Raw genomic sequence first — 17,170 nt, forward strand, 5'->3', positions numbered from 1 at the left:
AGTAGTGCTTGAAAGTTTGTGAACCCTTTAGAATTTTCTATATTTCTGCATAAATATGACCTAAAATAACATCAGATTTTCACACAAGTCCTAAAAGTAGATAAAGAGAACCCAGTTAAACAAATGGGACAAAAATATTATACTTAGTCAATTATTTATTGAGGAAAATGATCCAATATTACATATCTGTGAGTGGCAAAAGTATTATATCAGCTATAGATGAATGACTGTTCTTAATGCAGTGCCGTCTGAGTGATTTGGAGATCATGCATGTTTAGCTTAGGCTTGCGCCCTTACCCTTGACGCACCGAAATTCCTCCAGATTCCTTGAATCATTTAATGATTATATGTACCATAGGGGTTGAAATATTCAAATCCTTTCATATCTTTTCTGAGGAACATTTTTTTAAAACATTTCAATAGTTTTCTTACACATTTGTTGATAAACTGGAGATCCTTGGTCCATCTTTGCTCTTCAAAGACTAGGCCTTTCCTGGATACTGATTTTGTACCAAATCATGATTATAATCACTTGTTGACATCACCTATTTCAAATCACATCATTAATTTTACTTTTTGGAATGTGTTACAGGCCTGAAACACAGGAATGGATGTATATTAATAAATGAAATGAAGTTGACCAGAAACATGAAATATCTTGGGTTCATACTGTCTGCAATGAAATACAATATATAATACATACATACAGTGTGTGTGCATTATCATGAATACCAGATTTCTTGTGCAAATGCTCTTGTGAAGAATTTGCACATAAATTTGCTTGTATCAAGTGTGTCAGATAATGTGCCTGCAGTTCAGCTTTTCCAGTCACAAAAGTACTAACCTGAAGATTGGTAGAGTGCATTAGAGCACAGTTGTGTGTGTGTGAGAGATCAAGGCTGTGAGAGCTGTGTTGCCAAATCCTCATTAATCACAGAGTTGCTATGGTTACTTTTTTCACTACAGTTTCTTGGCACGTTCAAGTCAACAACTACTAACCAGGATCTATTGAAATGTTTGAAGATGAATAAAACTAGGTTTATTGGCTTATCAATTTTTCTGGAACAACCCAGATCCATTTCTTATTCCAAACTGATTATTTTTTTAACCAAAACAATGTAATATTTTGCCTGGATTATTTGTGACAAAGAGAAATTCATCAGATGAGTATGGAAATCAAACTGGGCGGATTGGATATTTTTTGTTCTTTATATATAACTGATGTATAACTGAGTTGTGGTAGGTTAAAAATCAAAATTTTATTATACAGCAATTTACAAATTTAATACAATATTGAAAATAAAAATATTCTTTTCTGTCATTTACATGGCAGAAGTCTGGAAAATGACATACCATGACAAAGAGTTCCATTTTTTGACAGCAATTCTGCCCATTGACACTGAATAATGAGGACAAATCACCATCATTAGAGAAAGAGACATGTGTTCATGGCTCCAGCCTTGAAACCTGTGGTAATGTACACTGTCGAGTCGCTAAATAGCAAGCCAGCTGATGTCACCGGGAGTAGCTGTATTGGAAATAAGAAATATTCCTTTAAACCATCACTAGATCTCCTGAGAGACAGCGTGTGTGGTTCACTGGTGGAACGATTTGCAGACAGAGTGAGTAATACAACGGCATGTTGTTTTAGTTTTCATTTCAGCTTAGAAATGACAGCTGCTGGCACAGAAAGGAAAGAATGATCATTTTTACAGTATCTTGATTTTTCTTTTTTGTTATCCATTTGAAATTCTATTTTCTCATATTTCACACAGCTCCAAATATGGATGTGTCATGTATAAATGACAACATGAAGTGTTTTGTCCAAGTGTGCATGCAAGTGCATGTGTGTGAATGATATGTTCCTTTCAGTCATTTACTGAGGTGTTCTGCCTCTTTGTCATTTGTTCTGTGACTCTTTTTCTTCCTGGAGGGCTGGGTACGAGGGGCAAAGCGGGAAACTTCGTTGGGGGTTACACTCTTGCCCTGTTGCTAGGTTACAGTCTCCCATCTCTAAAACGCAAGCTCGGTCTGGTTGTCATGGTGATCTCAGCTGTGTGAAGGGTGAATGGCGTTGTGATGGTAGTGCCATGGCTGGGTTTTGCATGCACACACACACATACACACGCATGCATGCACAATCATGCATCAATGCACTGTATTTCTAATAGAGACAGTAGAAATGGGTGGGACCAAAAGGAGGCTGGTGAACATGGATGAAGCTTTTGCAGATGTCTTTGTGAGAACAGTCAAATAATTGAAAAGCTCAACTGTAGTGTCAATGCACTGACCTGGCAATTAAAGCTATATCACTCCAAATTTGACTTGGATGATTGAAACAGATGCTATTGTGCTTGCTTTTCCATATTTTAAAATGTTTCTCAGTATCATTCATCAATTTTACATAGAACTCTTTTCATTCTTATGCATGAAGAGGGACATCATGCGTGTTTCAGGTGTTAGCGTTTGTGTGTTAGATGTTAGTGTTTATAGGAAACTTGGTAGATAACTAAGAATAATCTATTTAACAAGGGATTTTAATAGTTATTTTTGAGTGACCATTCAAAATCCAGTAGATCTAACACTGCTGTTGTTTAACCCTACATCATAGTACACTATTCTGCCAGCAGAATGAAAATCAACTTACTGGACTTTTTCAATCAGTTTGACCTGGCAATTTCATTAGTCAGGACACTTGGGTTTCTGTGTGTAGAGTATCGTGACTCTGCGTTTTGCTGCTGGTGAACAGGGCAGTGGGAAAGGAGAGGGGTGTGAGCCTACTGCTGGGCAAACAAGTCACACCTCACCACAATAACATTAGCACAGACAGTGGCATCACTAGGTGGGTGTGGACCGCACTGGGTGATAGCATCAGAGGAGGTGATACCAAAATGACTGTCTAAAAAAGTTTTGTGCAATTTTTCAGCAAAAAAATTATTTATTTTTTTAAATAAAAATATCTCTGTCAGGCGGCACGGTGGTGTAGTGGTTAGCGCTGTCGCCTCACAGCAAGAAGGTCCTGGGTTCGAGCCCCGGGGCCGGCGAGGGCCTTTCTGTGTGGAGTTTGCATGTTCTCCCCGTGTCCGCGTGGGTTTCCTCCGGGTGCTCCGGTTTCCCCCACAGTCCAAAGACATGCAGGTTAGGTTAACTGGTGACTCTAAATTGACCGTAGGTGTGAATGTGAGTGTGAATGGTTGTCTGTGTCTATGTGTCAGCCCTGTGATGACCTGGCGACTTGTCCAGGGTGTACCCCGCCTTTCGCCCATAGTCAGCTGGGATAGGCTCCAGCTTGCCTGCGACCCTGTAGAAGGATAAAGCGGCTAGAGATAATGAGATGAGATGAGATATCTCTGTCATTACTTATACCAATTTCATAAGCCCAGCTTACATGTATAAAGTTGCCAGAAGCTGAAAACTCTATTAGAGAGGAGACTTTCAAATCTGAAAGTTTATTTTAAAGGTATTATTTCATTTGAGTATATTTTCAGATGCATTTGTTTACAACTTCTACATTATTTGGGCTGTTAGTGATTTTGCAAACTTTGTGACATTCAAGTTTAACATTAAAATGAACACAAGATGTAGTTCCTATACCGTTTTACTTCAAGTTCTATTGTTTTCTTACTGAATCTTCACTTTAACCACGTGACTATGTAAATACATTAAGGCTGTGTGTATGATGGTGTAATTTAAAGATGCAATTTTAAATTTTAAAGCTTTTTTTTTTTAATAGTAAAACACTCTATACAACCGGCACAATAAAATTATAAACTCTAAAAGCAATAGGTTTGGTTAAAATAAATAAAATAAATAAATAATACAAAGAACTGCAAATTCTTAAGGCTGAGTATCTGTTTTCAGATGAGCCATTGACCATTACTGTGATATCACAAAGAAATTCAATATTGAACATAGGCACTCCAAAAGAAGTGAAATTTCCATTTTTTTGGCCTTTGATTAAAAAAAGAGGTAATAGACAATAATTAATAAAGCATAAGATTATGGATGAAGTGGAATAGATTCAACCCAAGATGGTGGAAAAATCTTATGGTGGAAATGATCTCAAGATCAGATATCTAATGCCCACCATCTTTATAAGTAAGCATAAGAAGCAGGATATATTTCAGTCAATGTTTTGATGCATCATAGAACAGAATCGGTACTGGTTAAAGTAGTCAATGACCAGTCAATAGAAAATGCACAGGAACAGCTTTACCTTAAATTATTCTGAAGCACTTACAGTAGACAATCCTTCCATAATGTTAATAAACATCTCCTTATAGAAAGCTTCACCATGTCACCATTTATACTGTATGCGTTTCTTTAATAAAGAAACATTTAAAAAAAATTGTTTATAGCTAAACAAAGTAATGTGGAGAGCCTTCATTCACGTCGCATGTGAATTAGTTGTCATTGTAAAAATTATCATGTATTACAATAAGCACATTAACATAACTGTAAACCTGCGATTTGAATTTCAGCCAGAACTACTGTCTGACCTGTTGTCTTAAAATTAAATCAACAACTTCAGACCAATCGGATTTGAGGATTCAACATTTCTGATCAACACTTTCTGATTGGATGAGAAAATTTAACTCTTCTATGTGTCACATGACAGTTCCTTTTCATTATTCAGAATACTGTAGTGCTAGCATTTGGAATTTGATTTGACTTTAGTTTGAATTTAGCATTGTGCTTTGCAAGTCCAGTACATTAGCATTAGACATTAGAGATTCTGCAGCAATAAATGAGCAGTGTGTGGAGCCTAAAAGAGCAGCCTGTAGATCGAGGGGCTCCAAGCCAGACCCTGTATTAAAAAAAAAAAAAAAAAAGAGGGGGGAGAGTTAAGAATTTAGTCACGGGGAAGAGGAACCATCCCAATTGTTTTTGTGTGCGCACACACACACACACACGCTTACACACAAAAGGGACAAAATGGTATGCCCAGACCCAGTACAGCCCTGACATCTCTCTCTCTCTCTCTCTCTCTCTCTCACACACACACACACACACACACACAAGGCAGAAAGCAGGAGACTGAGCAGGCAGACAAAAGCAGGCTTGTCTATGTGAGAATGTGAAGGACAGATCCTTTCTCCAATTCTCTCTCGTGTGCTTGACGGGGGGGCAGGCAGTGTGGGGAACAATGTCATACTCTTTCCAGAGACGACAGAGAAGAAGTGCAAAGGATTTACCAAAAATAATAATAATAATTTGTGAGTTAAGAAGTAAAGAGGCTTGTGATCAAATCATGCCTTGCAACAGATAACCTAAAATCCATCATTATTATTGTCACAAGTAAGCTTCTTACTTATTATACTCATCAATGAGAATATGAAAAGGAGAAAAGAAGATAAAGAGCAGAAAATATGCCATTCAAATAAGAATTGGGTAATGCACTCACTGTGGAAAAGCTTTTGTTTCCTTCTCTCTCTCTCTCAATGAATACGTGCATATTTTCACCTGTGTGTAATGCAGGGCAGTTGTGCCAATCATTCTGCAAAAATTGAAAACATGACCTGTGACGTTTATGGTAACGAGTGTGTGGGAGTATTTACAATCCTACTATCACTGTCTGGAGAGCGCAAACCTCCATTACAGGATCACCTTTGTTCCACGAAGCCAATCAAACACCTTTTATTTAGCCTGCCACTTAAGCTTGACCTCTCAAAGAGCCACCATTTAACCTCTCTTTGAGATTCTGCATGGTTTTCTCGAGCACTTTAATGAAGCTGCACTAGACACATTGAGCTGCTGGGGGACTGTGGTTCAGTAATAGCATTACTAGGTGCTATTACTCAGCATTTGAGCTAAAGAGGACAGTTTAAAAAAATTAACAGCATGGTAACATTTACTAATATTATTTTGTCATATGCCTTTGTGCAAAGACAGCCAAGTATCTGGCTCTTTGTCCTGTTTTGTAGTGACACCAGTAACGCTGTTACTGTTTTCAGAAAAGAAGTGCAAGACAGATATCCCTAAAGCATAAAAGTATGACCGTATCTCCAGCCTGTAAAATTTCTCTCACTGCGCCTCAGGTCTTGTAAATTCACAGCCCACTTTAGTAAGAATAGCTGTACACCCGCTCATTTATATAGTATTGGGATATAGGGGATATTCTGCAATCACCTGATCTGAATCCAGTTGAGCATGCGTTTCACTTGCTGAAGGCAAAACACCACAAAAACAAGCAGGACCTGAAGATAGTAAAGGACTGGCCTTTCATCAGGGAAGAAACCCAGCATCTGGTGATACCTATGGGTTCTAGTCATTGACTGCAAAGGATATGCAACCAAGTATTAAAACTATATGGCCTTTTGATTTCATAAAATCAGTGAAATTTAGTTCCCTCTGAAATTTGGTCACTGTGATATATGTTTATTTCTGCAAAATCTCAAAAAAAAAAAAAACAGGCCATTCTGTGGCTGGGAAGTTATTTAATTTGAGGGGATTCCTGAGCAAATAATGTGCATGAAATTGCTCGCTTTCCGCAAGCAGACAGAGGAAGTCCATGTGCGCATGTGCAGGTTTACCTTCCTCTTCTTCTTTTCCTCCTTCTTTTGGGTTTTACAGCAGCTGGCATCCAGTGTTGCATTACTGCCATCTACAGGTTTACCTTGACTGTGCGCTGACAGTTCCATCATTCTGTCGCTAAACGAACAGCTGATCACACCGAGCTTCTCGCTGACCGCTGATATTTATTATTTTGGTCCTGCGTTTCCTTTCCTTCGCAACATAACATCTTTTCTTCTCGCTTTCTGTTACTGTAGTCGGTCTTTCATGTTTCATTCGCACACTCGCGTCCTCTTTTTTCATCTCCTCTTTCAAATTTGTATCCCACAATGCCTTGCGTGAACGAGGAAAGCCCACCACGTGATGCATGGACATAGTATCATGAATTGGGTTATGGTGAAGCAAGAAAAAATAGCAGAGAATTTAGGGCCACGTGGCCCTCAATTTATTAATTGTTCTATTTAAAAAAAAACTAATAAAATTGAAAGTCTGTGATTCAAATTCAGTAGCTTTTGGTCCACTAAACAAAAATAATTGGGTGTTAGGGAAAATTATTTTTATGACCTACACTTGAAAAATCTGAAAGGCAGTCTACCTTTAAGAATGACAATTTAATTGATTGTTGAATAAAGGAAGGGAAACTACATATAAAAAGTGCTGTAATTGACAGCGTTCACCTGATCTAGATGCAAATCCCCATATTAAAGCTTCTTTTAGCCCATATTTATTTGATTTCAAATCTTATATCAAATATGGTAGACGTTTAAATAATAAATAACAATAAATAAATAAACACACAAACAATAAATAAATTATAATAAAGAACAAATTTGACAACGTCCAAATACCTATGAACCTGACTGTACGCTATACTGATATAAACATTTAAATCTTAAGGGTGCTTTTCTTTTCTCTATTTTCACTTAACTGGACTTTAAAATACCAAAACTTTGTCACTGAGACAGGGAAATGTATTTCAATTCAGTAATGCATGTAGTAAAACTACATGCATTACTGAATTGAAATACATTTCCCTGTCTCAGTGACAAAGTTTTGGTATTTTAAAGTCCATCTCATCTCATCAACAACACCCATGCATGTAGTTTTACTGGCGGCACGGTGGTGTAGTGGTTAGCGCTGTCGCCTTGCAGCAAGAAGGTCCGGGTTCGAGCCCCGTGGCCGGCGAGGGCCTTTCTGTGTGGAGTTTTCATGTTGTCCGCATGGGTTTGCTCCGGTTTCCCCCACAGTCCAAAGACATGCAGGTTAGGTTAACTGGTGACTCTAAATTGACCGGAGGTGTGAATGGTTGTCTATGTGTCAGCCCTGTGATGACCTGCCGACTTGTCCAGGGTGTACCCTGCCTTTCGCCCGTAGTCAGCTGGGATAGGCTCCAGCTTGCCTGTGACCCTGTAGAAGGATAAAGCGGCTAGAGATAATGAGATGTAGTTTTACTATATTTTAGTCTAAATGTCTCATCTCATCTCATCTCATTATCTCTAGCCGCTTTATCCTTCTACAGGGTCGCAGGCAAGCTGGAGCCTATCCCAGCTGACTACGGGCGAAAGGCGGGGTACACCCTGGACAAGTCGCCAGGTCATCACAGGGCTGACACATAGACACAGACAACCATTCACACTCACATTCACACCTACGGTCAATTTAGAGTCACCAGTTAACCTAACCTGCATGTCTTTGGACTGTGGGGGAAACCGGAGCACCCGGAGGAAACCCACGCGGACACGGGGAGAACATGCAAACTCCACACAGAAAGGCCCTCGCCAGACCCAGGGCTCGAACCCAGGACCTTCTTGCTGTGAGGCGACAGCGCTAACCACTACACCACCGTGCCGCCCTAGTCTAAATGTTAAAAAAAAAATCATGTGAGATTTTCTGAGGCCCCTACATCTAACTCTTTTTGATTATCTTATTCAAGTATGCTGATGTTCATTTTTGAAATAGCATTGATGCCACCTTATTTGTTTAATCCTGGTTGAGCCCATTTCCTAGCATCTGGTTTATCTGAGTCTCCTGAGTCTTTCCTTTTGTCAGTCAGTGCTGAATCCTTGTTCAAATGAATGCCCTCTATCGCCCAGATATTCTAAGTGCAGTGTTGTATTTAGGCCATGGCTCCCTCCTTTATACCAATCATTTATATACAGTGTACAATAGAGGAACTGCAGCAAGCAGAGGCTCATGTTCTTCCTGTGTGTGTGTGTGTGTGTGTGTGTGTGTGCACATGATGCCTTTGTGTCCCTGGTTTCATTTGTTCTATTTAGTGTTCAGTGCACATATATTTGTACACATACGTACATACAGTACCACAATAGTGATAGATAATGAAGCCTACAGCTGTGAATAGTACAATTTGGTCATTCTGCATACACAGAAAGCTCTGTTTGTGCATACAGAGGAGGAGATGTGCTCTACTACCCCAGTGTTTCATTTAATTCATACTAATTTAAAATTGCTGCACTTTAGAACACGCAAGCTGGCATGTGAGCTTCAGCTCCTGTAGACTTCTTATGTTCATTTTTATAGAATGATGCGGACTATAAATCTGAATTTGAAAACTACACCAATCGATCATAGGCAAAATAGCAGCAGTTTCCAAAATAAAAGTCTGAGTTTCTCTGTCAAACCCTGTTCAATAAGAGCTCCACTAGAGGGGCTCAAAGAACCATATTATCATCCTGAGCAAGTTAGAAGAGGCCAGAAACAAGGCAAATGAACCTGAACTCTCTATCTCTACTCCTTGTAATAATATACCTTAAAATGTTTATATTGTTTTCCATCTAGTTTCTAGATATTAACAAGCCTTAGGGTTTGGAAATGTAAATGATAGAGCATCATATGACCTGAAATGTATTTAAAAGGAAAAATCCACTCTGAAAGATTTGCATGTTGATCCTTATAATTAATGTTATAGTGACATCCCAGATTTATTTAGCAATGAAATTTTGAGTTGACTTCTTTAGCTTCAGTTCTTTCACTGACATGATTTAAGTGTCCTACATTACCCTTAATGCCATTTGACTACTTGCTAATAGTGGCACCTGTGTGACTGATCCTTTTCTTCAGATCGAAGCAGCAGCACTTCAGTCTTTTAGTCTATCCTGTTTCCTCATCTCATCTGTACACTCTGCTCAAATAGATCACGTTCCAAAGCTTTAACCATAATGCTAATAATACCATGAGTGCCAGTGTGTTTGTCGTCTTGTAGATCTTTTTTTTTTTTTTTGCGGCTAACTAGCTGAGTCAAGTCGGTGCCATAACTGAGCCCAACTACATCATGTAGCAGTAATTCATTTTGGAACTTAAAGGTCAATGTTTATCATCTACATTACTTCTGTGTTAGATTTCTGATTGATTAGCACACTGAATTGGGGCAGCACGGTGGTGCAGTGGTTATCACTTTCGCCTCACAGTAAGAAGGTTCTGGCTTTAAACCTCGTGGCCGACTGGAGCATGTCTGTGTGGAGTTTGCGTGTTCTCCCTGTGTCTGCATGGGTTTCCTCTGGGTGCTCTGGTTTCCTCCCACAGTCTAAAAACATGCAGATTAACTACACTAAATTGCCCATAGGTGTGAATGTGGTTGTCTATGTCCTGTGATAGATTGGTGACCCGCCCAGGGTGTACCACCCTTCTTGCCCAAAGTCAGCTGGGATTGGCTCCAGCTACTCCTGAATGGTTCGCATAATGTTTCAATATAAACAAATTTAAAGGAGAACTGAAGGCAATTTTTTTATCATCAAAATTCTATTTCTCATTTTATTAAATATAGGAATGCATTTATGACAGCTATTTTGTCACTGCTATAGCAAGTTATGAGTGTTTGAAATATGCTATGTAATATATCAGTCCATATGTCAAAGCAATGGCCGTAAACAAGATTCGTTGAGACCTGTGCGAGACATCGTAGGACGGAAGTAAAACGTACAGTGGAAATCAAAGTGACCAACATCTGCCAACGCTGTCAAAAGACGCGCGCACCCTCTTTTGAATGCTAATGTAATCAAGCCGGAAGTTTTGTTTGTTTTGATAGCAATCAGGAAAGTTTGAAAAAAGTAGGCAGTAATTGTCATTTAAACTCATTTTTGTGCAATATTTCGTTTGGAAAACAGTTTTAAAAATGGCGGCACTGACACCTGGCTGACACTTCACGTTTCGAAGTCTCGCACAAGTCTCGTGAAGATCACGCAGATAAGTGATGCCTGCCGTGGACCAAACGAACTAAATTCAGCATAGCTAAAAAACAAATAGGCCAATAAGTATAATATTCAATTGCAATTAGTTGCCAATACAAGTCACGATATAAAGTTACTAAAACCAAAAACGTAATTGAATAACACGTTAATTAAGAAATAAAGCAAGTTTAAAAATGACTTCGGTTCTTTAATGTGTTTTTTTTTTTTTGTGGAGTTTTCCTTTAATTATTTGTAATTTCACATAATGAAACTCTCTTACAGAGATCTTTTGGACTGAAACTACAGTGGCTGCCAATTCAGGTGTTCATTTAAAAAAAAAAAGTTCTCACCCCAGTCCCTTTTTTTTTTTTTTTTTTGCAGATCATGTCGGAATACAGCTCTTTGCTGAGCGATCTGTGCGAGAACATTACGAATGAGGACCTGGAGCAGCTGAAGTCAGCCTGCAAGGAGGACATCCCTGAAGACCAGAGCAACTCGATCACCTCCTCCAAAGAGTGGTTCAGTTACCTGGAAAAAAATGATAAGCTTGCTCAGGGTGAGAGAACAGACATGTGGGAAGAACAGCCTTTAGTTTTCGAGGTGTTAGATACTGTAATGTCTTTTTCCATTTCAGAGAATTTAATGTTTTGTTGTTTGTACATATCACACATGCGTTTCGTGCTGTCTTCGTTGTGTCTGCAGATAACCTGTCCTACATTGAGCGCATCTTTGAGATCTCACGACGGCCTGATCTTTTGACCCGGGTCATCGAATACCGTACGACAGTGCTGAAGATCTCAGAAGATGATGAAATTGACACCAAGCTCACACGAATCCCGTCAGCCAAGAAGTACAAGGGTATCAACATTTTTATATTGTTAATTTAAACCCTGATAAGAAATAACCACCAGGTTTTTTTTTTCAAAGTATGGCTTTCCAACCACTGTAATGCAAGAAATAAAAGTGTCCAGTGTGGAGGAGTGCCCTTACTGGTACATTAGGTATAAATTAAGGCAGGCACTGGATGATGTTTATGGGTGTAATGATATGTCACCATGTCAGAATAGTCACAAAATAGAATGTTACAAAAAAAACAAACAGTTATTTAGAGGTGCTTGAACTGTGCTGCACTTTAAAGAATACTAATAAAGCATCATGAGAAAAAAGCCATTATTGAAAAAAAATGCGGAGAGATACAGTATGTGGAAAAATGTTCTCTATTTTGATGAGACCAACATTTTCTTTTTTGGCCTTGGAATAAAATGATACATTTAGCAGAAATCCAACACTGCTCCTCATATTGAAGTATAGTGGTTGTAGCTTTATCCCCATATTGAAGCATGGTGGTTGTAGCATCATGCTGTGGGGCTGCTATTCATCAGTAGGGACTGGCCAGGGTTAAGAGCAAGATGAAGTCAGTGGAGCTACAAAAAAAAAAAAAAGTATGTCACGCTGCATACAGCATACTCTAAGCATAGACTCTAGTTAAAAAACAAAACAAAAATCCTGACTACAGTGGTAGAACCTAGACGAAAATATGATTGATTACAAATTGTACACAAAGACTGAAAAGCATAAGTGGATTGTGCCACACTGTGAATTTTTTACTCCATTTTCAACAAATGTCACTAACTTTTTTTTTTTGGTGTAACAATTCAAAATCTTTCTCATTGTTGCAGATATCATTCGCCAGCCTTCAGAAGATGAGATCATCAAGTTGGCCCCTCCCCCTAAGAAAGTCTGAGGTTGAAGTTCATGACCTTTCTTCTTTGTCCATGGCACTCCACCTTGTCAAATTGTCTTCAGCTCCCATATCTAAACCCCGCCTTGTCCCACTCGCTCACCACAAGCCGCCACCCGAACAGCTAAACAACCAATTGGATTGACCGATGCTTCAAAGCCACATTCTGAACCCTGGAGGCTCGAGAAGTTTTGAAATCCAGAAGAAGGTAAAAGAAGGAGTAAAAGAAGGAAAGATGGAACGGACCAATAGTTAGTGTTTGCCGTGAGTGTTTCTGAGATTGTGTTTCCTGCTATGGGGAATTGTTTTCAGCGAATGAGTAAGCTCATGTGATTTAGAAGCGATCGCGTGTGTGAATGGAAGAGAATTTTTATTTTGACTATAGAAATGTTGAATGCAACAGTGTAGTCCAAGAAGCCAGTGTAACCGAGACCTCTTCACGTATCTAATATAGTGATAAATCTTCCAGCCTGTTTCTTTAACTCTGTGCTACTCTGAGTAATAGTGTAACTACACTTCACTTGGTTGTAGATTCCCTTTAAAACTCACAAGTTAACAACCTGCAAAAATCTTTAGAATTCAGTGTCGAGCCTCATTTGATAACTGCAAAGCCAACATTTGCCTTCCATAGAGACACATTATTTGTGTACATGATTAGATCTGTTGAAATTTAAATTATTTTTTATTATTTCTTCTGTTTATTTATCCTAAGCATTGTAATGAATCATTTTATGAAGTATGATGAATAGCTTATATCGCATATCAAACATATCATGAGGATCACATGTTTTCAAGAGTGGGCTTCGTTGATATTGATAAGAATGCCCATATTAAAGATGTACTTCATTAGCATATATTTTGGGTTTAAATACCTCAAACATAAATAGTGTTTGTGATCGGGGATTAAACAGTGACTGAAAAGACATCATTCCATGTGATTTTATTGGCTTCACGCTCATAAAATGACAACTTTTGCACAAGCACATGGCTTGTTAGGGCTTAATATACCGTTGAGTTTGTATATTATTTTCAATCATAAACTGTGAATGAATTATTTGTGCTTCTTAGTATACTATACATTTACATTACAATGTCATATGATGCATAATTAGAAATCTGAGAAGTGGACATTAGCATTACAGTTAATAATGTGATTATTCAGTATTATCTTACTGCAATAAACAAGCATCGACTCCAGTTGGGGTAACAGGGGTGGACAGGTTACAAATGTATTAGTTAGTCCACCAATGACGTGGAAGAGCTAATGTGATGCCCAGACCCATGTTTCCATGTTTTTGGTAAACCTAACCGACTAGGCTAAAAAGTGGCTGTTAATGTAATGTAATAACAAATGGCCAGCAAGTTAAGTGCATTAATACAGACTAAGGCAATGAGTTGAGTATAATGATTGAAACTGTAGCCATAACCCTTATCCTGTGATAATGTTGTGTTGGTGACCTGGGGGGGGGACCATCAGCAAGTAATTTGTGAATGTTTTCTGTATAATGTAGTGTGGATTTGAGTTTGACATCTTTATTTTCTCTCAATACGTGTAGCTGTGAGGTGACTGCTGTCAACCAGATTGCCTCAGCTAATGTGTGTAGTGTAGTAGACGGTGGGATTCAAGATGTTGCATGAAAATCAAATGAGAATTTTTGTTTTGCGAAAGTCAGTAAGTGATCTGGTTTTATTTTCGTTCTTTGGTTGTTTAACCTACTTGTCTGCTGGGAAACTTCAGGAAGAAAAACAAAAAGCTCAGACGCAAAATCTGCTTGCCCTGGGTTAGTGATTCGTCCACCCCTGTTTAATATGGTTGCTAATGAGTTATAGCTAATATGTTACATCAGTAATATCATCAACGTCGTCATCATCAATAATAAATAAAAAATCCCTAACAAAAGTAATAGGGTTCCAGCACTGTTGGTGCTTGGACTCCTAATCAACTGTCAGATAGATTACAGGAAGCTGAAATGAATTGGTGTTACTGAATTACTGTACTTATATCAAAAACATTTCCAAGTGCATCATTATCATCTTCCAAGCCATCCTTATGATGTGTATAACCCAGTTGCAGAAAGACTGTTGATTTAAAATCCAATATTAGCTAGATCACTGTGTCTCTTTTGCCCAGCCTCAACAGACTGTTGCTTTTGCTATGCTAATTACCAGTATGCATTCATATGACATTAAGTGCTAGAATAATTGCTGAGTAAATAATGTGTTTTTGTGTGGATGCGTTTGTGATGTTCTTTTTACGGCTAGTGTTAAATGTCAGCACTTGCAGGGTATATGTGTTCCTTGAAAAACCCTGGACCTAAACTAAGTTTGTGTAACAACAACAGTCCAATTTATACCCATCATCTCCTTTCATTGTGCCAACAAACAATGTTTTTCAGATTGGGTTATTTGTAGTAAACCTTTGTGTTTTGGTTTATATTGCTAGCTATTTTCATGTGATGTCTAACAAATTGTAGGTGTCATAAGAAGTTGAATTTCACCTTGAGACTTCTCCAGTTCAAATGTGATAAACTTGAGCCGAAATAGCTTCAATGTTGGACGTCAATTGGTTATGTAATATTAAGCATTGTTGAAAGTAGCGTAATTGTTTCTATGAAGTACTTTGGGTCATATTGTGTGTATCCTTGCTAAGTCTAACAGGTGGAGTAAGAGAAATGTTTAAAGATCCATGGCTTGATGCCTTCTGATAAACGCCTGGTAGATCTGTGAATATGTGTCATGATATATCAGGAGTATTCAACTAAAATTTGAAGGACCACTTGTATAAAATTCCTTCTTTATAAAGGTCTGGATAAACACCTCATGTGTCTGAATTCCATGAACAATTACATTTTAATGCTTAACCATTAATGGTTATTTCATGGATTTTTAAAAAATTGAATAACATGTTTGTTTCATAGTGGTGCAACAAACCATAGTGGTTTGATATTGCCACTTTTGACGAGTGCCATAGCCTCTGAACAGATGAGATACATCAGCTTGGAAGTATGTGTTTATTCTTCCTGCATCAAATTCAAAATAGATGCTTATCCAGACCTTTTATAAGCAAGAATTTTTTTTTAACATTGGATTTGATTGAGGATAAGCTTTTTTTCCTTTTTTTTTTAAAGGATTGTGAAGAATTGTCTGCATTAAAAATGACCAAGAAAATAGGTACCAAGTTCAGTCTGAGGGTTGGAGGTTTTAGTTGTTTTACTGTTTTCCAACTGTGTATGCAAGATTTAGTTTTGATAGTTTTCGCTGTTTAATCTTCAGTTGGGTTTCAAGTCTGAATATTTGCACATATAAGCCAATTTACATAATGTTGTGCACTGCCAATTTAATATTATTCATTTGGTTTATTTGCTTTTAAACACGGTGTAATGTTCTGTTTATTATATTACCCAGTGTAAAAGTAAAACCACTTTGTCCTACGTGGTTAGTCATCTTTTGGCTGCCGCAAGCTAATCAACCCCATTTCATGCAAAATTTTTAAGAAGTACAACAAGCGAGGTCAATTTCATTGTATATCCCATAAATTAGACATGGCCCAACTATAAATCTTACAAATTTACAATTAATCACGATATTACAGCTGACACCAGACCAGTGAAAAAGGCCATGAAATGTTCTCACTTTATTTTTATATATCTTGTCAGTCTGTGGGCAGTTCACAGTAACAGCTTGAATCATTGGTCACGCTACTCAGGCTCAGATTGCACATGTAAATCCCAGCTTGTACCTGTTACTGTAGCTCTGACTTGCCAAGACACTGACGAATAAGTTAGTTAGTAACCGTTTTTGGAAGATCATGGGCAGAATTTCAATACTATTTTTAACACACCAGCAACTTCCCTGTTGCCATCTGAAAGGAAAAGTTCACCCTGTAACACATTAAAAATGAAATGTATTGAAATATTTGATGGGCTTAGTGATTCTTGTGCTAACTTGTTGGTTAATACTGTATTTTTGTTATTCCTATGAGCTAGTGCAGTTACAATGGTATTTTAATAGGAGAAAAAAATTCATAATCTCAAACATAAAGGATAACAGTTAGCTTTCACTGTTAGCTCCTAAAAAACAAAAGATCAATGATGTCTTTCCCTGCTCACCAATTTTCAGCAACATTCAACATCCTATTAAAGAGAAATCCAACATAGAAGTTACAGAATGTGATGCAGCTCTACAATGCAGTTTTGCTGAGTACAGCAGAGTCTTGGTTCAGCTAGCAAGCAGTCTGAGATGATGAGTGTGATGGCATTGGCTGGTATTAGCATGAAAGCTTTGAAGCTTTGGAAGCTGATCTGTTTGAATTGAGTGTACAGATGGGAATGTGAGGGAGCTGGACTGACAAAGCTCTGCTGCATTGCTCCCTTTAGGTAGAGATAAAGCAAGAGCTAATCGCACTGGCTCCACTATCAGTGGGTCGTGTGATGGTATTGTGGGTAATGTGGGGAAACTGTTAAAGCGAAAATAGACCAATGTGTCAATGAACGAAAAGTTTAAAGTAAAAAAGTTCATGATAAATAGCAACACGTAAGTCATTTGTAGTGGATTTTTCCTTTAAGAGCCATGCCAGTACTGTATTCGTTCAGTGCCAATAAGTGTGTTAGGTGAGCAATAAGACATGTAGACAAACTACTCGATCTACACAATACAGTAATGTATTACTTTATTCTACTAGCTAGATAGGAAGTTAGTGAATTAACACAGCCAACAAACCAGCTAGTTTGCA

General features: G+C 38.1%; 1 protein-coding gene across 1 annotated transcript in view; it reads left to right on the forward strand.

Annotated features, from left to right (window-relative positions):
- The window catches only part of LOC132883389 (astrocytic phosphoprotein PEA-15), a 42,109-nt gene extending 28,748 nt beyond the window's left edge, over positions 1–13,361 (forward strand). Inside the window, exons 2-4 of the mRNA XM_060916967.1 lie at positions 11,079–11,253; positions 11,400–11,555; positions 12,377–13,361. Of these exons, the coding sequence (XP_060772950.1) occupies positions 11,082–11,253; positions 11,400–11,555; positions 12,377–12,441 (393 nt within the window). The 5' untranslated portion in view covers positions 11,079–11,081 and the 3' untranslated portion in view covers positions 12,442–13,361. The remainder of the gene's footprint in view (positions 1–11,078; positions 11,254–11,399; positions 11,556–12,376) is intronic.
- The last annotated feature ends 3,809 nt before the right edge of the window (positions 13,362–17,170 follow it).

The sequence above is a fragment of the Neoarius graeffei genome, chromosome 3 (assembly GCF_027579695.1).
Source record: "Neoarius graeffei isolate fNeoGra1 chromosome 3, fNeoGra1.pri, whole genome shotgun sequence".
In the NCBI taxonomy this organism is placed as follows: domain Eukaryota; kingdom Metazoa; phylum Chordata; class Actinopteri; order Siluriformes; family Ariidae; genus Neoarius; species Neoarius graeffei.